This window comes from Haliotis cracherodii, unplaced genomic scaffold, assembly GCF_022045235.1.
Source record: "Haliotis cracherodii isolate W230 unplaced genomic scaffold, xgHalCrac1.p SCAF_8, whole genome shotgun sequence".
Classification (NCBI taxonomy): domain Eukaryota; kingdom Metazoa; phylum Mollusca; class Gastropoda; order Lepetellida; family Haliotidae; genus Haliotis; species Haliotis cracherodii.
This window is the reverse complement of record NW_027266341.1, coordinates 15,822,852-15,843,954: the sequence shown is the minus strand read 5'-3', so window position 1 is coordinate 15,843,954 and position 21,103 is coordinate 15,822,852. Positions and strand designations below refer to the sequence as shown.

The 21,103-nt window shown below is 40.5% G+C and overlaps 1 protein-coding gene across 2 annotated transcripts in view; it reads left to right on the top strand.

Annotated features, from left to right (window-relative positions):
• LOC139449691 (zinc finger protein GLIS2-like) overlaps window positions 1–21,103 on the top strand; it is a 52,158-nt gene that overhangs the window by 23,637 nt on the left and 7,418 nt on the right. The window contains exons 2-3 of one of the 2 annotated variants that reach the window (XM_071231192.1): window positions 2,697–2,780; window positions 19,776–19,944. In XM_071231192.1, the coding sequence (XP_071087293.1) occupies window positions 2,775–2,780; window positions 19,776–19,944 (175 nt within the window). In that variant the 5' untranslated portion in view covers window positions 2,697–2,774. Of the gene's footprint in view, window positions 1–2,696; window positions 2,781–3,247; window positions 3,273–19,775; window positions 19,945–21,103 lie in introns of those variants that run through there. The other variant, XM_071231193.1, reaches the window with a different exon arrangement.

Sequence of the window (21,103 nt, the reverse complement as noted above, 5' to 3'; positions counted from 1 at the left end):
TTTTTACTCAGAGAAGGGCATACTTTTTAAGAGCATGTTTCTTGTCCGGGATGTCTTTTGCTTACATTGACATTTTCTGAATAGAGGCAGTAAAAAATGAAGATGAATCATTTTAGAAAGCTGACATCAGATTGACTCAAGAACTCACACTTCCTTCATCACACTTCCTTCATTTTCAAAGTTTTCACTCAGGGTTCACCTGACACTACCTATGAAGATGCTCTCAGAGCTTGATGCAGACTGCTGTCGTATCAGAGATTGGTTTAATGAGATGCCACATTTCAACCATTTGCTTAGTTAATTTTGTCCTATTAGCCATACTTTTGTCAGCGATCACTTTAGAAACATGTTTCACAAATGTATGTCTGGTGCAGATCACAAAACACTAATGAAGCTGCTGATGTAAGTTTTGTGATTTTATAGACAGATTTCCCTTTGTAAGTCAGGATGGTGTTGCCAGTGTGTGCGTACAAGTCATTGAGTTGGATTGCCAGCATCAGCAGTCAAAGGGAAATAACTCTGTAGTGTCGTGCCTGTTATAAGTGTTCAGAATCATCACTGATGCGCCAAGTCCAGTTGAGTTCAATCCCACAGTATGACTGCTGTTACTTGAAACAGTTAATCAATTTTTAACTTTTTTAAGTTTGTAAAACAGTCCTTTATGGCTTTGACACAAATTAATCTGAAAAGTCTTCATTTTCAAAAACAGATCAAGAAATCCTGTCCCCTTCAACAATGCAAACCCAGACATAAAATCCTGCCTGAGGATATTTTGTTTACAGTAAACCTCGGTTATAACGAACTCAAAGGGACGTCTAATTTTAGTTCGTTATAACCGTAGTTCGTTATAAGCATATATACAGCATAACTACAGCAAATAGTTGGGACCAAAAAGTAAGTTCGTTATATCCGTCAGTTCATTATAAGCGAGTTCGTTATAACCGTAGTTGACTGTACATGATTTCCAGAGTCATAATACTTTAATGTTAACGAATCTGATACTTTGTTCAGGAAAGAAATGCTGTCAGAAACAAAGAGTGACTAAGCTGTAGTTATTATTAGATACATTACAACAACAAATGCAGCCAGTTTTAGCCTTGAACCATTTCCATCCAAGATAACAGAGCCGTAGTGTTCATAATGGAACTTCTTTTTTACCTCCCTGGAATATAATGCGGAGGGATATACCGTATATGACCGCGGATAAGCCAACCCTGTAGATAAGCCGAGGTGTTAACTTGACCATTGAAATAAGAAAGAAAATTATATGACCCGCATATAAGCCGAAACAGGAAGTGAAAGGCCAAAATCACTGCAAATTCGCACTGCAAGACAAGAGATGAAAAACGTTGTAATTATTTTGAAAAAGTCATTGTTATTTCTAATAAAGATTTAACAAACCAGTCATCCACTTTCATAATGTGGGAAGCTGTTTCTCTAGGTTTTTTTTGTCTCATAATCATCGTTATATGTTGCCATCAACAACGAAGTGCCATTTTGTGAATCGGTGTATATAGAATTATGAACCCGTGAGAAAATATATCGGCTAGAGCGAACACTCACAGTTTGAATTTGGCATCGTAAGCATGGCGTTTTCGTTTCAAACTCATCATGAGAATGTCAGTCAGTATAAATATACCAACTTTTATAACCCCCTAGTTGACACCTCACCTGTCTGTCCGTCCGCCCGACCGTCCGCCCATCTGCCCGTCTGCCCGTCTGCCCATCTGCCTGTCTGCCCATCTGCCCGTCTGCCTGCCCATAATCATTTTGTTTCTGGAGCGTGACTTGAAAACCGTTCAATATTTCTCAACAAAACTTGCCAGATATATCAAACAGACTGTGAAGTGGTGCCTTTTGCTATTTACAGATTTGGGGTGTTTTTCTTGATTTCCATGGAAATAGTTTGAACTTTATAGTCTCTAAGGTTTGGAGGGATTTTGTTCCAGGAGGACAACTCATAATCTGTTCAATATCTTGCAACAAAACTTGGCAGATATATCAAACAGATCCTGAAGGGGTGCCCTTTGCCATTTGCTGATTTTAGGCGTTTGTATTTTTGTTGATTTCTGTGGTAACAAAAGGGTGTGGGTAGGTGTCGTCTCTGGAGCACTATTCCATTATTTGTCATCCCAAATTGGTACATTTATTAATCAACACCTGAAGTGTCGTCTGGTATTTAGAAATTTAAAAAATCTTAATTTTTCCTGTTTCCATGGCAATAAGTTTGACTTTGATTCTGTTCATGGTAGTGTATTTGTCTGGACCATATCTCTAAAACTATTAGGTACTCTTTCTTGAAACTGAGCACACACAAAGGCCAGGTTGCCAAATGGTGCCATTTGCTACTGAGGTATGTTGGAATTTATGTTTTCTTCGTTTCTGTGGCATCAAGTTTGACTTTGACTCTGTTCATAGTGGTGTGTACCTGACATAGAAATACAAAGTTCTGAATTCCGATTCCATAGTATTGTTTTGATAGCTCAATAACTACTCTTGTATATGGACATACAGATTAGGTAGAAATTCTCTCATCAAGTGGGACTTAAAGTAACAGTTGGATAATTTGTTCTTTCAAATTTGTGGGGGCCGGGGGGATTTGTCATCTTCTGATGACTCTTGTTCTTTAATGCTGACTAGCAGAAGGTGAATATGTTGGTGGTCATGAAATCTCACACCAGATTGGTTTGTTTCAGCTCTGTCAACTAAGCATGTAGCAACATGGAATATCATCAGCAGCCCGATGCCTGCATGGCTGCTCTCTGGGCCTTGTCATGATCGTAAGTACTAGCATGGTCGCTCTCTGGGCCTTGTCATGATCGTATGTACTAGCATGGCCGCTCTCTGGGCCTTGTCATGATCGTATGTACTAGCATGGCCGCTCTCTGGGCCTTGTCATGATCGTAAGTACTAGCATGGTCGCTCTCTGGGCCTTGTCACGATCGTAAGTACTAGCATGGCCGCTCTCTGGGACTTGTCATGATCGTAAGTACTAGCATGGTCGTTCTCTGGGCCTTGTCATGATCGTAAGTACTAGCATGGCCGCACTCTGGGCCTTGTCATGATTGTATGTACTAGCATGGCCGCTCCCTGGGCCTTGTCATGATCGTAAGTACTAGCATGGCCGCTTTCTGGGCCTTGTCATGATTGTATGTACTAGCATGGGCGCTCTCTGGGCCTTGTCATGATTGTAAGTACTAGCATGGCCGCTCTCTGGGCCTTGTCATGATCGTATGTACTAGCATGGCTGCTCTCTGGGCCTTGTCATGATCGTAAGTACTAGCATGGCCGTAGATTAGCCGAGAAACTTCGTCAGTACAAATTCGAAATTTGAGATAAAAAAATGACCAGACATGTTGATTTACCGTTTAAATTGTATTTTTTGTTCAGCTAGGCATTGTTTTATATCCAGGGATTAAGATTACCTTGTGTATTTTCTCGTAAACTAAGCCAGACAAAGCAATCAGCTGTACACACGTTTTCTTGGAATCTACCAGTGATTCGGTCAAGACACACCCAATGATATAACTTTACAGGATTTCAAATGCAAGGATCGGCAAAAGTTGTATCTGAAACTATTTTTTTATCAGGAATAATATATTTTAATATCTTGTTAATTTAGATGCAGCTTTTACTAAACATATTTAAAATAATAATAACCCTAAGCGAAGCAGCTGAGCGCTATTGCCGGGTACTATTTTTTACATGGAACCAGTCTGACCAGTAACCGTTGATGCTCCTGTGCACGTGATCGCGTGATCGCGAGAACTACGTGTTGACATAGAATCATCCAACAAAAACAAAAACGACTTTTAACGAATCAAAGTATGGCATTTATGATATATGTATCCATTCTCTGTCAACTTAAGTTCGTTTCAAGGCGTCAATAGCGGTAATCTGTTAATAATGGTGAGTTGTGCGATCTTCCGAAATTAATTAAAACAATATTAAAAGGAATTTTGAATAAAATTAATGAAATAAGTTACAAACAAAAGTCCAGATATACAAAGAACACTTTTTATAGCCAGACAGTGTAATTACATGAATAATTTGCGAACTTCAGTATGGATTTGTTAACATGGTATTTCCCACAGGGCCACGGATAGCCATACTATACTGACTGTACTGATTACATAAAAATTAATTTTTTTAATGTAATCAGTACAGTCAGTATAGTATGGCTATCCGTGGCCCTGTGGTATTTCCGGTGTTACGTGCTCACAGTTTTCCATGGGGGAAAAAACATCAAAACTCATTAATTCATGTATAATGCGCACCCCCTTCTACACAGCTGTGTTTTTGGGAGAAAAAAAGTGCGCACTATTCTCAAGAAAATACGGTAAGGCTTACTGATAAATTTACGCCAATTTGACTCTGAATTGGCCCCAATAAGCGCCCACCCCTTCTGTCCAGACTCGGTTACTTACTGACCGCCGTCATATAGCTGGAATACTGCTGAGTGTGGTGTTAAACAACAAAACAAAACGTGATATTGATGGCAGCCGTATCTTGTTTACTTCATCATGGGATATACTGGTACACAATTTGTTTTGATGAAACACTTTGACAAACTGACAAGGTCTGCATGCCGGAACGTAACAGCTTGTGCAGAAGTTGTTTCCGTGAACATCACCTGCAGTAAGTGTTATTTCACACATACTTGCTCACACAGTCAAAACAGTGGATGACAAATACAACCTGAACTTAGATGTGTAAACATTGTCTGAGGAGATTGTGATTTGTCCTTTTGATTTGAATCTGAACGAAACCTTTACAAATCATTATGGAAGTTATCAGATGAGTCAAAAAAGCCCATTATCCCACCTCCTCCTATATCATGTTCACAAGAAAATAAAAAACTCCTGAAAAAAGCAAGCAAATCAAGCATACAGAAACTGTTTGAGGTTATCTCCCCTTGTTGCTATGGCAAACAAGGGTTGCGATACACATTGTCTGTCACACACCACCTGATGGTGTTGACAGGTCCGTAGCTGCCCACACACATGGAATCGTGAAAAATATCACTGCACTAATGAAGCATTCTGTTTTCAGGTGTCTTATTTGGAAACTTTCGGAAACATTGTAACAACAGGACATGAAAATACCCATTTTCTGATGTTTTTTCTTTCTATTCACTTTGGTCCCCATTATCATCATTGTTACATTCATACAGACCCGTGAAGATCCGGGATAGAATAGGTCTTCAGCAACCCATGCTTGCCGTAAAAGGTGACTATGCTTGTCGTAAGAGGGGGCTTACGGGATCAGGTGGTCAGGCTTTCTGACTTGGTTGATGCATGTCATCGTATCCCAGGTGCGTGGATCGATGCTCATGATGCCAATCACTGGATTGTCTGGTCCAGACTCGATTATTTACAGACCGCCGTCATATATCTGGAATATTGCTGAGTGCGGCTTTAAACAACAAACCACATTAAGATAAATTAATATAACCTGTTATTGCATGATATTACGGCTATGTTGGATGAATGACAAAGATGCACCAGTGGATGTAATGGCTGAGGGTGTGGAGGTTCAAAAGGGCTTCAGCAATTTAGAAATGGAATAAATACTATTAAAGGCCTAAATGGCATGACCATGCCAGGCCAAATTTAGCTATGTTGGTTGGTTTGTTGTTTTACGCCGCACTCAGCAATATTCCAGCTATATGACGGCGGTCTGTAAATAATCAAGTCTGGACCAGACAATCCAGTGATTAATATCATGAGCATCGAATTTAGCTATGTTGAGACTTGGGTCACCCAACATATTTGATAATAGATAATTAATGCTGAGGCCCAAATGACAGAAATGTCGCTAAACGACCAAAGCTGCAGGTTTAAATGGGAGCGCTGTATGAAAGTGATGAGCGGAGACAGTGACGTAATTGAGGAAGCAGTGATGACATCACAACGAGATGATTATGTAACTTTCGCAAACACGTGCAACGACACAACAGAAGTAGGTGAAATTGTGAATAGGGCTTCGAAGAGTACCCGAGTACTCGGACGAGATGAGTTTAATGGCACTTGAGTCCAGTTTCAAGTACTGGACTACTCCGCCAAGGGAGATAACTCTAATTTGGTCGACTTTCAATAGTTAATAGAAACGTGTCTTTATGTAACTTTCTCTTTCATGAGAAATCAATTAAATCAAATATAAGTGTCAATAGCTTTTCTTTTTGAAACAATACACTTATATACAACCATTTCATATGGATATTTCCTGGTTTAAAAAAGTACTTTATTTCTTGTTTAAAAGGGATGTTTTACGAAACTGTTAAACTGTCGCAAGCACAAGCAAGCGAATCAGTATACAAATTTCAAAGGTATTTTATTTGATACACGATAACATTGGTTTTCTTTGTGATCTATGATGTCATTGTGACTCTTTCATTTTGTATACCATAGGATAATTGCCAGTTTTATTGAATATATGTATAATTGCGGGTACTCAAGCACGAGCTGAATCTTACCCCTCGGGTACTTGAGCACGAGCCGAGTCTTACCCCTCGGGTACTCGAGCACGATCCGAGTCTTACCCCTAGGGTACTCGAGCACGAGCCGAGTCTTACCCCTCAGGTACTCGAGTCCATATATTTGGACCCATTGAAGCCCTAATTGTGAACATAAGATGATATACCTGCAATAAAAACTTTAAATCACTAGTACTAAATGTGATCATAGGCAAGCAGTTGATCACAGGTATCCTTTTTCGATTCCTTCATTTGTCATCAAGTACACATATTTATGTCGGTAATGGATTTACAATAAATGTCAATGTGAAAAAAGTATATGTGTCATATATTTGACATAAGTTTATTATCGATTAATGATAAACAGGAGGATCCAGTTTTTCTCAAACAACCTTTTTCTACCCTCTTTGGGAAGGGAAGCAGGTTGTGGATTTCAAAAGGAGGAGGGGTTGGGGTGGTTTAACCCCCTGAATCTCGCCTCTAGATCCACCACTGATGATTATTTCAGTCAATTTCTGTCTAAGTCTGGGATATGTTATTGTTTGACAAGGAACAATTTTAGGTTAGATAAGTGTGAAGTTGGTGTGATTTGAGAAAAATTATGATGATTGAGGTATTTTGAGCGTGTTATTGTGAAGTTTAGTTCATTTACTTCTTGTTAAATAAATTTCTTTCATTCGTCGTTTGCATTTCTCTCTACTATATGGTAGCCCATGTTATAATGATAGATTTTATTTTACAAGATGAGTAGGCAAGCGCAAGCACTCTTCCAAACTATACAGAAACAGTGATTTTCTGCAGGTCAACTCTCGACTACGACGTCACGTCATGTGATAACAACTCTGCTCATTAACTCTTGGTAGTTTCCAGGTTACGTGTAGGGTTTCAACGTTTTTTGTCGCAAATATTGCGTTTAGAAATCTTTTTTTCAAAATACTTGTTTTTAATATATTTTATGAAAGATTTTATCTCATATTGATAGTTCACAGTTGATCCCCCTGAGTCAGATTCCTCATCCAGATATGTTTGTTATGTTTGTCAGGAGTTCCATTGCTTTAAAGAAAGCTAGTATCCAAAGAGATACCAAATGAGCTGTCGTAGTGGGCCTATGACATGAACAATGAGTCTGAACAGTTTGCTGTTACACGATTACCAGGAATGGGCACTCACCCATGAAAGAGATTACAAAACGTAATATACAGCCAACAAACAATACGACAAACTCATTTCAAAAGATTAAACTGTGAACCGAGCTCTGTAAGATAGATATGTGTCATTGTATGAGATAGGATTAAACCTGTAAATGCCAAAATGTGTTTTCACGTGAGGTTTTAATTCCTATAAATATCCCAGATGTCATGTGTCTTATGACTGATAATGTTTGTACAATATGTGTTAGAAACTTGCATGGGGTTTCCTTTGAGGTCCCTAGTAGGGGGCCTGTTGGCACCGCTGTGCGGGCAGTCCTGCACGGAGGCCCCCTCAGAACATATCGCACCCCTGTGATCGCGTATCAATAGTGGCCCAACGATTCTGGTCGCTGATTGAGGATAAGCGGTACAAGATCTTATCTCATGGTATATTGTTGGTTAACAAAGGATTTAATATGTCCAACACGCGGATTATCACGGCACTATGATGAAGTGGCTCGGAGAGCAACACAAGCGAAGTGTACTACGATATGTCGCATGACGAGTATCAATTTGCTGTGTACAAATTGGCACAGTGGTGTGGATTGTCTTATTGCGTGAACAATTATGCTTTTGAGGGGGGTTAAACATCTAAGTAAAAGACGAACTGATCGCACGGATAAATTGTAATCTTTTGACCCCTGTTGTAGTAAATGAAATGGCCGGTTCTGTTTGTTATGGTAGTGTGGAAGGTGTTATTATCCTCTTTAAAGGGGTGTTAGGTGATTGACAGGGGGTAAAGAAAGCACTTGTTGAAGGAGACATTTGAGCCCAACTTTGGTTGACGACAGTTTGAGTACTGTCTCCACATCTTAAGTTTGGTGTAGGGACCAGCATGCGAGGGCAGGTAGGTAGTGGAATTTTGGAGGTCATGTCTTATTTCAGCAGGGTTAACCTGTTTTCTTCCTCGTAGAAATGTTTGATGACATTTGATGTCATTTTTTTATAATAAAGTCATGTTTAGTATGAATGTTTAAGACTTAAAATAATGTAGAAGGAATTCAAATGTTCATTTTCAAAATGGATAATTAGTATTTGACAATAGAAACAGCTTTTAGTGAGTGGTTATGTATGAAATCAAAAAGTATGGACGCTTATAAAGAATTATCAGTGCTATTTCATTCATCCTCGTCTTTTCCAAGAAAATGTACATTATACAGAAAGAAGGGGGTATTTCAAATTATTGTTCATGATTATTCTTGATAATATTAACATGTGAATGAAAACAGATACAATGTTTAGTCCATCTCATTCCCCTCCATCTAAACTCAAGAACAACTGGGTGTTGACACCTATCCCTCCAGTATGTAATACGGGGAGATATGGTCATCAGCTTGTCCATCAGCCTATCCATTCATCTCTCTGTCCATCTGTAATATGTTTTTGTCTAAAACTAATAGGTATTCTTTCATGAACCTTTGCACAAACAAAGACCAGGTTGCCAACTGGTGCCTTTTGCTATTTAGGGATTTTGAGAATTTATATTTTTTTTCCGTTTCCATGGCAACACATTTGACTTTTGACTCTCTGTTGCTATATAAACAGTCAGATGATTTGTTCTTTCAAATTTGTGGGGACCTGCAGGATTTGTCATCTTCTGATGACTCCTTTTTTAAATACTGTATTCGACGTATTAAGCGCCCCGCTCTAATAAGCGCCCACGGTGATATTTGCTAATATATTGGCTAGTGAACAATCCCAATCAGCACCCCTTCCGATTGATCAATGTACACAAGACTTATTTATTCGTGTGTAATACGCACTCGTGGGTTATATTACCCTTAATTATGGGCAATTAAATTCTTGAAAAATATATCTGTCGTATGTAAACACTTCAGGCTGTTAGCAAAAACTACGAAATTTACGATCTTTCAACTCAAAATAATATTCTAATAAGAGCCCCCTATTTCTATTTTTGAGAGCGCCCTGGGCGCTTATTACTTTGAATAAGGTAAATACAGTAAAAGCAGTAAGTAATGAGTGATATTCTACCTGGTGGTCGTGGCGTCCTATTCTGCCTGGTAATACTGGAGTCCTATTCCACCTGGTAGTACTGGAGTCCTATTCTACCTGGTAGTACTGGAGTCCTATTCTACCTGGTAGTACTGGAGTCCTATTCTACCTGGTAGTACTGGAGTCCTATTCTACCTGGTAGTACTGGAGTCCTATTCTACCTGGTAGTACTGGAGTCCTATTCTACTCAGTAGTACTGGAGTCCTATTCTACCTGGTGGTAGTGGCGTCCTATTCTACCTGGTGGTAGTGGAGTCCTATTCTACCTGGTAGTACTGGAGTCCTATTCTACCTGGTTGTACTGGAGTCCTATTCTACCTGGTGGTACTGGAGTCCTATTCTACCTGGTAGTACTGGAGTCCTGTTTTACCCGGTAGTACTGGAGCCCTATTCTACTTAGTAGTACTGGAGCCTTTTTCTACCTGGTTGTAAGTATTCCACTGGGTCCCCCTGATTATGTTTCTAGGTCTGTCGGCACCATACACATGCTCTTGGGTTTTACTGAAGTGGTAAAAGACATGCATCAATTTAGGCTTTCCTCCAGCATAAGGCTGCCACGCTTTGATAGAACTGGAATACTGTTCCAAGCAGCCTTAGCTAAACTCACTCACTCATTCTCTCCAGTTATCCTCATGTTTTCGTCTGCTGAATAGAATGGGAGTTGTTTTTTTCAAGAATCTTCGAAACAATAACAGATTACTGAAAAACACTGTGATAAACACATGATGCCATGTTGTACCTCAAGCAGTGGTTGTTGATCACAATTCACTGTTTCTTATGACGTGTCACAGTGTATATAATAACCACACTGAGCTTCAGGTGCATCATTGCTGAGTGGCTGGAGAAGGTTCTACATTACCTTTTCCACATGGACAACACAATGGTAGGTGTTGACATATTTTCTTCTATTTTTAATTTTTTGAAGTAAGATTTATGTTACTAATATTCATCTTGAGATTCAGCTGTCAGTGGTTTATGGCAGTATGGCTTTGTAAGTCCAAACTACATGTCCAGGAAAGTTTACACTATTTTACAGTGTGTAATCTTTAGGCCATGGTGCTGATGTTGACTGTTGCAGAGTTACCTCCCTTGGCTGTCAGATTGTATGCACTGGTTTTGAGTTTGTATCCCAGATTTACCCAGTCAGGAGAGCATGGTTGCATTGTTTCCTTTATTGACCTACTCTGAGGAATCTGCCTCAGTGAGACCTGTGCTTTGTGCAATGGATTGATTCATGCACCAAATGTTTCTGCCAATTTGTTCAACATAATTCTTTATAATTGATCTGATCGTAATTTAGATTCTGTGATCATGACTGAATGTGTTCAGCAATATTGGTGATGACACCACCAAATGACTTTTCACCTTGTCCTCATATAAAAATTAAATACAATTTTTTGGCCTGCTTAGCAAATATTTTAACCTTCATCCCCATGTGTCCATTACCTGTGTTAATTGGTTTGACTGAAGTGGTAAATTTATGTCTAAGGCCTGCACCTTATAGACCCTTCCCCCTATATCAACCCGACACGTCATGATGTAAGTGGAATACTGCATCAAACCCAACTCACTATGTACTCAAAAGACTTTTTCAAGGAAATAACCAGGACGACAGTAGAAGGAACCACTCTTTAATACACTTATCAGCATTCACAATTATCCACACCTACACTTGATCATTGCAGAGTTCATGAGATTCGGGCCTTAGACACACGACCTTGAGAGAAAAGTTAGTTTTTGGATCTTTGTCAACTGACAATGTTACGGTAACTCAATGGAATCCCTGTATTAAGATCTGTGAGTGATCTTCTGTTATACGTGTCTGGACAGTCTCCAAGATTGGTGTCAGAGCCTATGCCTAGGAAGTGACGTAGAACCGAAACATGTACGTGTCTGACAGCCTCCTTACTGTCTACGATACCAACACCATTCCCTCGGGTGTATTCCGGCTAGGAAGTAGAGGTAGGGTGTTCAAAGGACTTATCCAACAGTAGTTCACTCGTCACCACTCGCCCCTTTCCATAACCTGCAAGAAGACTTGTCCCTCTATCGATGAAAGTTTTGTGTGAAATACCAATCATAATGCATGTTCAAGTACTTGGGTCAAAAATCTCAATTTAAAGTGAGAAAAACGTCATGATGTGTTTTAATAATAGCATCTGCAATATATATGTACTATTTGTTTTGATGGATGTTACATTGGCAGCCATGTTGGAAGTAGTCCCACGAGGGGACATTTCATTTTATTAACTCGCCCGTGAAGACGTCACATGTTAAATGAAAATTACACGTTGCTCAAAGCGCAAGCTTACGTAATGTAGGAACAAGTTTCACTAACAAGTATTGAAAACTCCCAACATCCCTGGGCTTAATCAACGACATTGCATGTAGAGATGATAGATCACTGAGAGGATCTAAGTATGCTTGATAACCCCAGCAACCCTGTTGTTAGACTGATGTCACATAACAATGTTAAGCTGGTGGTTCTTGCATCAAAATTCCACAAAGGCCGTCATTGGGTATTGTGACGTGATTGTACAGTTTATGGTGCTGGGCCCCCATTCGACAAGGCGATCAGAGTTACAATAACCTTAGTACTACAAGAGCTTTGTTGAATGGATCCCTGAATTCTAAAGGTGTGTGGTATAAAATTAATTTCTGTCAGCTTTTGAAGTGTTTAAACTATTCTGTTAAATTCCATTGAATTATGCTGTGGATTGCATAGATGTCTGCCTAATCACACACAACAGTAACAAAATTTAAAAGTTTTCAATAGCAAGTAATAAATAAAATATTAAACGCAATCCTGTGTATTACCAATTTTATGAAACTCGTCAATAGTTCTGGTGTCAGAGGGGCGGTCAGGTAGCCTAGTGGTTAAAGCGTTCGCTCGTCACGCCGAAGACCCGGGTTCGATTCCCGACATGGGTACAAAGTGTGAAGCCCATTTCTGGTGTCCCCCGCCGTGATATTGCTGGAATATTGCTAAAAGCGGCGTAAAACCATACTCACTCACTCACACTGGTATCAGACAAACGAGTCAGATACTAGAAATATTAACTCATTTCATAAAATTGGTATTGCACACAAGCTTGTTTAGTATTCTATTTTAGCTATGCCCATTTGCACTTAGACAGAACCCAGCCGCAAAAATGGCCTTGAGAGGGGCACGAGTCATGGAGTAACAAGAGTTGGTCACATATGACAATAGTTATCATTGTGTATAATTCCAAGAATACTACCTCCGTCCCACTAATCCTTTCCACCTCCCCATATATAAGTCATTTAGTTGCTGAATAATTGGTAAAAAGTGATGTATTCCTGTCTTGCACCTATGCAGTTTTGATATTGCTTCCCATGCAACTGTTCATTAGTTTACTAACAGTGAAGGAGACATCTGTTGAATAATGTAAAGATTTTTTATTGGGTGAGTTTAGCCGAAATGAAAATTATTGCTCTGATATTATAGAGGTAGGATTCTTAGATTTATAAACGATGAGAACTATTGTTTGATGTTTAGCAATTTGAATAGAATTGGAAGTTCCAATTGTCATTGTTGAATAATTGACAAAAACAGTATGTAATGTGCTTTAAGTTGACAGAAACAGGATTCCTATAGCTGAGAACAGTGCTTCAATGCAGCTTTAGTAATTGGCTCTAGTCCTGTAGTCCTTGCCAAACTGCCAAATAGTTAAGGTATCATAAGGACTAGTAGGAATTAAATGCCATTTCAAAAGGTTTTGCTCTATGTTATCATTATGAGGACTAGTTGACTAAAAGTGTTAGTTTCTACCGCTGTCAGTGTAGTAAAGTTTTAGCCTCAGAAAGGTGTGAAGAGTGTCTATACATTTAAGTGTGTGAAAGACGTCATGAATGGCATCTCGTGACCTAGTTTCAAAATACAGCACCGTTTGGCATTCTTCTCCTGCTGAGTAGCCATCAAACTGTGAAGAGAAAGGACCACCTCACCTACCTCCCACCCAGTAGATATCCTCATCACTGAATATAAAAATACATATATAAAAATATATATTACATCCCCTCTGCCTATGAAGATCTTATCAACCAATAGACTCTGTTATTTAATTCCCAATCAAGCTTGGGACAACTCCTTAATCCTTACTGTACATCTGGCTTTGTCGAATTATGTGTGTGCAATGTTACCAATTATCTGTGTGCTATTGTTGTTCATGTTAATCTGCTGCTTGTCACAACATATCATATATGTGTACCATACTTGATTCCAGCTTGAGAAGGGTGTAAGTATATACATCAAACCAGTGAGTAAGGTCTGGCTAGGGTCAGTAGGGGAAGGTCTAGCTATGGTGGGGAAGGTCTAGCTAGGGTGGGGAAGATCTCGTGAGGACGGGGTAGGTCTAGTGAAGGTCGGGGAAGGTCTGGCGAAGGTGGGGAAGGTCTGGCGAGGGTGGGGAAGTTCTGGCGAGGGTGGGGCAGGTCTGGCAAAAGTGGGGAAGGTCAGGCTGGGGTGGGAAAGGTCAAGCTAGGGTGGGGAAGGTCTGGCTAGGGTGGGGAAGGCCTGGCGAGGGTAGTGAAAGTCTCTCAGATGGGCAAGGTCTGGCTATGGTGGGGAAGGCCTGGCGAAGGTAGTGAAAGTCTCTTTGGTGGGGAAGGTGTGGCTAGGGTTGGGGAAGAACCACACCAAACATGGCCATTGGGATGTTTCCTCAACACTCTTCTCAACGCCCACCGCAACTTGTTGTGAGGAGCATGCTGACAAAAAATCATATTTAGGAGTAAATTGTTTCTTGATACGGTTAATTTGTCCAAAATCAGTTCACTATTTCCATTTCTCACAATAAAACCTTTGACGATTTACAGACTTTATGTTTATCGCATGAAATGTTAATGGATGACTTTGTTGAAGAATGTTTATTCAGTAAATTTCTTTATATGGGCACGGTTGGCCCAGTGGTCTATGGCGCCTCAATATGCTGTGCGGAGTTGCGTCCCTTGGGCACGTTAGAAACCTACGGACAATTCGAATCCTGGTTTGACTCGATTGTTTCTAGGTGTGTCAGTACCATACCCATGCTCGTGGATTTCACCAAAGTGGTAAATTTCAGAGACCTGCATCATTTCGGGTTGTCCTCACACATTAAGCTAACAAGCCGTGATATGACTAGAAGACTGTTCAAAGGGGCGTTGAACCCAACTTACTCTCTTACTCACTAGGTGTTAGTTTCTACCGCTGTCAGTGTGGTATAGTTTTAGCCTCAGAAAGGTGTGAAGAGTGTGGAGACATATAAGTGTGTGAAAGACGTCATGAATGTCATCTCCTGACCTAGTTTCAAAATACAGCACCGTTTGGCATTCTTCACCTGCTTCCATCAAACTGTGAAGAGATAGGACCACCTCGGGTGACCTACTGGGTGATATGCAGATGTCACCTTCAGTCTATTGGCAAAATGCTGCCAGGGGTCCCCTGCTCCTGAATCGTTTATTTCTCTAAATTGGTTAAACAGATGGAAGACTACACTTCAAATCAGCAAACTACTTCAGTACCAAGCAGGCTATAACTTTTCCTCATCCCTTAGAGGTTGGCACGGGTGGCCCAGTCGTCTAAGGCGCCACGATTGGCTGTGCAGAGTTGCGTCCCTTAGGCACGCCAGAAACCTATGATTGTGGGTTCGAATCCTGGTTCGCCCCGATTATGTTTCTAGGTTTGTCAGCACCACACCCGTGCTCGTGGGTTTCTCCGAAGTGGTAAACGTCTGAGACCTGCATCACTTCGGGCTTTCCTCCCACATTAAGCTGACATGCTGTGATATGACTGGAATACTGTTAAAAGCGGCGTTAAACCAGACTCACTCACTCACTCATCCCTTAGAACCATCTTCCTAGCATATGGCCATAACCACCTTCCAACAGGCAGCACCCAAAAGGAGTGATCTATAAGACTAATTGTGACTGTGGTGACCATATAATGGTGAAACCTCCTACCCAGTAGATATCCTCATCAACGAATATAAAACTTCAACATCCAAAGCAAACACAAATCAGTCCTCTCACAGCCCTTCAGTTTGACAAAGTCCACATTCTCAAATCCAAACATCAGGACCTCACTTAGAGAATACTCTCCGAAGTCATGGAAATTTGCTACCACATACCTTTGATCAACAGAGATCAAGGGTATTACATCCCCTCTGCCTATGAAGATCTTATCAACCAATAGACACTGTTATTTAATTCCCAATCAAGCTTGGGACAACTCCTTAATCCTTACTGTACGTCTGGCTTTGTCGAATTATGTGTGTGCTATATGTTACCAATTATCTGTGTGCTATTGTTGTTCATGTTAATCTGCTGCTTGTCACAACATATCATATATGTGTACCATACTAGATTCCAGCTTGAGAAGGGTGTAAGTATATACATCAAACCAGTGAGTAAGGTCTGGCTAGGGTCAGTAGGGGAAGGTCCAGCTAGGGTAGGGAAGGTCTGGCGAGGACGGTGAAGGTCTAGCTAGGGTGGGGCAGGTCTGGCAAAGGTGGTAAAGGTCTGGCTAGGGTTTGGTTAAGTCTGGTGAAGGTGAGGGTCTGGCGAAGCTGGGGTAGGTCTAGCAAAGGTGGGGAAGGTCTGGCTAGGGTGGGGTAGATCTGGCTAGGGTGGGGTAGGTCTGGCAAACCCGATCACGTTAGTCGCCTCTTAGGACAAGCATAATCGCCTTTTACGGCAAGAATGGGTTGCCGAAGACATATTCTACCCAAGATCTTCATGGGTCGACAGCACATGACGAGACCTTAGCAGTGATTTGCCAGTTAGAACTGACTGAAGTGCCTTGTCTACATGGTAGAGTGACCTGTCACCTGCTTGGAGGCAACTCAGTGCAGTAAGTCGTGTGTTGGGACTGACTACAACAGTGAGATTCCCTGATTGGGCCAGCCAGTGTGTAAACTGACCCCGACCACCACAGGGTCACTAATCAACCATGCAGTTCTATAGGGAGAAGTGTCTATATTGTACCATGCACAGCCTATGGACAGGTAAATATGTTGATACTATACCATCAGGCCACATACAGCCTATGAGATACTTGATATAACACCATACCATGGAATAGGACAATACCACCATATGTACATGATCAGGTTCATACATTATTGAGAATAGAGACTCAGATTGCCTACATCTTGATGCATTTTGTTGACTATTTGACACAGGTTAAGAGTAGTGTCTTTACAGAGTTTTCTGTAGATGGTTACTTAGTAACACCCACCCACCCACCCAGTCACTCGTTGACTCACTCACTCACTCACCCAGTCACCCAGTCACTCAATGTATCTCTGAACTGTATGGCTGAACTTTTTTTTAAAAGCTAACATGTTGAAAAATCAAGTCCTTTAATTTCGCTCTGAATATGAATATTTTATCATAAAACTTTAAAACAACCATTTTTTTAAATTATAGAGAATAACGACTGATCTGTTTCTATAACAGAAGGGAAGTAACTATAGACTTGTTTCTATCCTATATATAGTAGTATTACTGTATTTTCTTGCGCACCCATGTATAATGCGCACCCATGTATAAACCGAACCCCCCTCCAGCGGGTTCAATATTTTGGAAAAAAAGAAGTTTGAATGTTATGCGCAGAAAAAATTTACTCCGTACCCTTTCAGCGAAGTCCGGCAAACGAACGAGTGATGAGAAATTTCGTCAGTACAAATTCGAAATTTGAGATAAAAAATGACCAGACATGTTTATTTACCGTTTAAATTGTATTTTTTGTTCAGCTAGGCATTGTTTTATATCCAGGGATTAAGATTACCTTGTGTATTTTCTCGTAAACTAAGCCGGACACAGCAATCAGCTGTACACACGTTTTCTTGGAATCTACAAGTGATTCGGTCAAGACACACCCAATGATATAACTTTACAGGATTTTAATGCAAGGATCGACAAAAGTTGTATCTGAAACTATTATTTTATCGGGAATAATATATTCCAATATCTTGTTAATTTAGATGCAGCTTTTACTAAACATATTTAAAATAATAATAACCCTAAGCGAAGCAGCTGATCGCTATTCCCGGGTATTATTTTTTACATGGAACCAGTCTGACCAGTCACCTTCAAGGCTCCCATGCACATGATCGCGAGAATTACGTGTTGACATAGAATCGTCCAACAAAAACAAATATGACTTTTAACAAATCAAAGTAGGGCATTTATGATATATGTATCCATTCTCTGTCAACTAAAGTTTGTTTCAAGGCGTCATTAGCGGTAATCTGACTGTGGTTGCTGTTAATAACGGTGAGTTGTGCGATCTTCTGATAGCTTCACACACGATTTCACCGAAATTAATTAAAAGAACATTAAAAGGAATTTTGAATAAAATTAATGAAATAAGTTACAAACATAAATCCAGATATACAAAGAACACTTTTTATAGTCAGACAGTGTAATAACATGAATAATTTGCGAACTTCAGTATGGATTTGTTGACATGGTATTTCCGGTGTTACGTGCTCACTGTAATGTCTTTCCATGGGGGAAAAAACATCAAAACTCATTAATTTGTGTATAATGCGCACCCCCTTCTACACAGCTGTGTTTTTTGGAAAAAAAAGTGTGCACTATACTGAAGCATGATATCATTGTGATTGACTGTATTGTACAATTTTATATAGTACTTCTAATGATATATGTACATTGAAATATTTTTTGAGAGTACAGATATTGTGCGATAAAGACAGTACAGTACATAAATGCAGAGTGATTTAAAGTATTTCTTCTTAGACTGTCCTGCTAATATTTGTATTTAAGTCACATTATTTACACAATCTCATTTCTCATTTCACACCTCAACATCCAGCTTAGAATAGGTCTGCAGCCAGCCATGCTTATCGTAACCAACGAGATTGGGTGGTCAGACTCGCTGACTTGGTTGATGCATGTCATCGTATCCCAATGGCGTGGATCGATGCTAATGTTGTCAATCACTGGATTGTCTGGTCCAGACTCGATTATTTACAGACCGCCGTCATATAGCTGGAAAATTGCTGAGTGCGGCATTAAACAAGAATCAAACAAACTACATCTAAACTTCCATGTCATCCAGCCACAGGGGGTGGTCGGGTAGCCTAGTGGTTATAGCGTTTGCTCGTCACGCCGAAGACCCGGTTTTGATTCCCGACATGGGTACAATGTGTGAAGCCCATTTCTGGTGTCCCCCGCTGTGATATTGCTGGAATATTGCTAAAAGCGATGTAAAACCATACTCTCACTCACTCATCCAGCCACATCAGAGCAGTCTGTAAATAATCAGGACCAGATAGACCCGTGACTGAAACCATGGTCAACAATATGATTAAGGATTTCTATCAGGGTCTGATCCAGCAGGGGTTTGGTCTATCAGGGTCTGATCAAGCAGGGGTTTGGTCTATAAGGGTCTGATCAAGTAGAGGTTTGGTCTATCAGGGTCTGATCCAGCAGGGGTTTAATCTATCAGGGTCTGATCAAACAGGGGTTTGATCTATCAGGGTCTGGTCAAGCAGGGATTTGGTCTATCAGGGTCTGATCAAGCAGGGGTTTGATCTATCAGGGTCTGATCAAGCAGGGGTTTGATCTATCAGGGTCTGATCAAGCAGGGGTTTGATCTATCAGGGTCTGATCAAGCAGGGGTTTGATCTATCAGGGTCTGATCAAGCAGGGGTTTGGTCTATCAGGGTCTGATCAAGTAGAGGTTTGGTCAATCATCGTCTCGACAAGCAGGGGTTTGGTCTATCTTGGTCTGATCAAGCAGGGGTTTGATATATCAGGGTCTGATCAAGCAGGGGTTTGGTCTATCAGGGTCTGATCAAGCAGGGGTTTGATATATCAGGGTCTGATCAAGCAGGGGTTTGGTCTATCAGGGTCTGATCAAGCAGGGGTTTGATATATCAGGGTCTGATCAAGCAGGGGTTTGGTCTATCAGGGTCTGATCAAGCAGGGGTTTGATCTATCAGGGTCTGATCAAGCAGGGGTTTGATCTATCAGGGTCTGATCAAGCAGGGGTTTGGTCTATCAGGGTCTAGTCAAGCTTAGTGTGAACATGTGACTTAGTCTCCAATCAACCCTTCTTGCTTGCTGCAGATTCAGCTGAGTGTGTCTGGACATTCGGTGCTTGTGAAGGATGAGGCCTCAATGGAGGGAGATAATCCAGGCTACTCCACTCACAGTCCGCATCCAGTCAGGAATGGAGGAGGACGAGCTCGGGGAGAGGTGGCAGAGGGGGAGGACCACTCCTTGGGCAACAAATCAAGTAAGTTCGCAAGGAGAACTAGAAAGGAGTGAGTGAGTTTGGTTTAACGCCGCTTTTAAGAGTTTTCCAGTTATATCTCGGCGTGTCAGCTTAATGTGGGAGGAACGCCCACAGATATTTTATGCGCGTTTCCTAAGGTTCATGGAAAGTATGTTCGAAACATAAAAATATTGATAAATGTTGTTTTAAGTTTCTTTTTTTGGTTATAAGCATGGAAAAACAGTTTCCCTCAGTTTTGGTAGACAGAGCATGCCCAGGGGGTCTGGAAAAACCGCACGGGCTTCGCCCCCTTGGTTTTTCCCTCTCCCCAGGGCATGCTCTGTCTACCAAAACCTCGTGAGCGTGTTTTCTCCAATACATAAACTGAAAAAAGAAAGGATGTATGTCAACATTTTTGTGTTTCAAACATACTCTCCATGAACCTTAGGAAACGGGCATAAAATATCGGTTGCAGGTGTGAGGTACTTGAAAAAGACATTCTTAAAAGCATTGTGATTGACAGCACCTCTGTAGCCTAGTGGTACTATAAGAATATAAAGAAAACATTTTGTCATTTGATTTTACATTTCATTACGTTGTGTTCAAATGCAAAACAAATTGGTAGCAACAAACATTCATATGTTACATTCTGAACGGAAGTTGTATTGATAAAATTTGGTTATATTATATAAAATACCAGGGATATTATAACAAATTATATAGCAAATATGCCTGGAATATCATATAAAATCCTGGGTATATTATATAAAATCCCGGGAATATATCCCTGGAGAACAATAGCATGACATCAATTGAGGTTTATAAGCTTTGTTAAGACCAAAGTGAGTGTAGTTTTTGTTTAGAGATGCTTGATTGAATGCTTTGCTCATTCGTACCTAGAACTTAAAAGCCTTGAATTTGCCTGGGCGATTCCTTATGGAATGGAGGTGTCATATCTTCACATGGGTGGATACAGCTTTTTTGAAAAGGGGGGGGTGGGGTGGTACCATTAAGATCTATTTATTGTCTTTGGTGGTAATTTATACAGAAATAAAGATTTTTTTCGAAATAAAAAGGGGGGATGCGCACCCCCACGCCCCCCCCCCCCCCCCTTCTGTATCCGCCCATGCTTCATACAGAGAGATGTGTGTATCAGAGAGATATTTGTATCAGAGAGAAA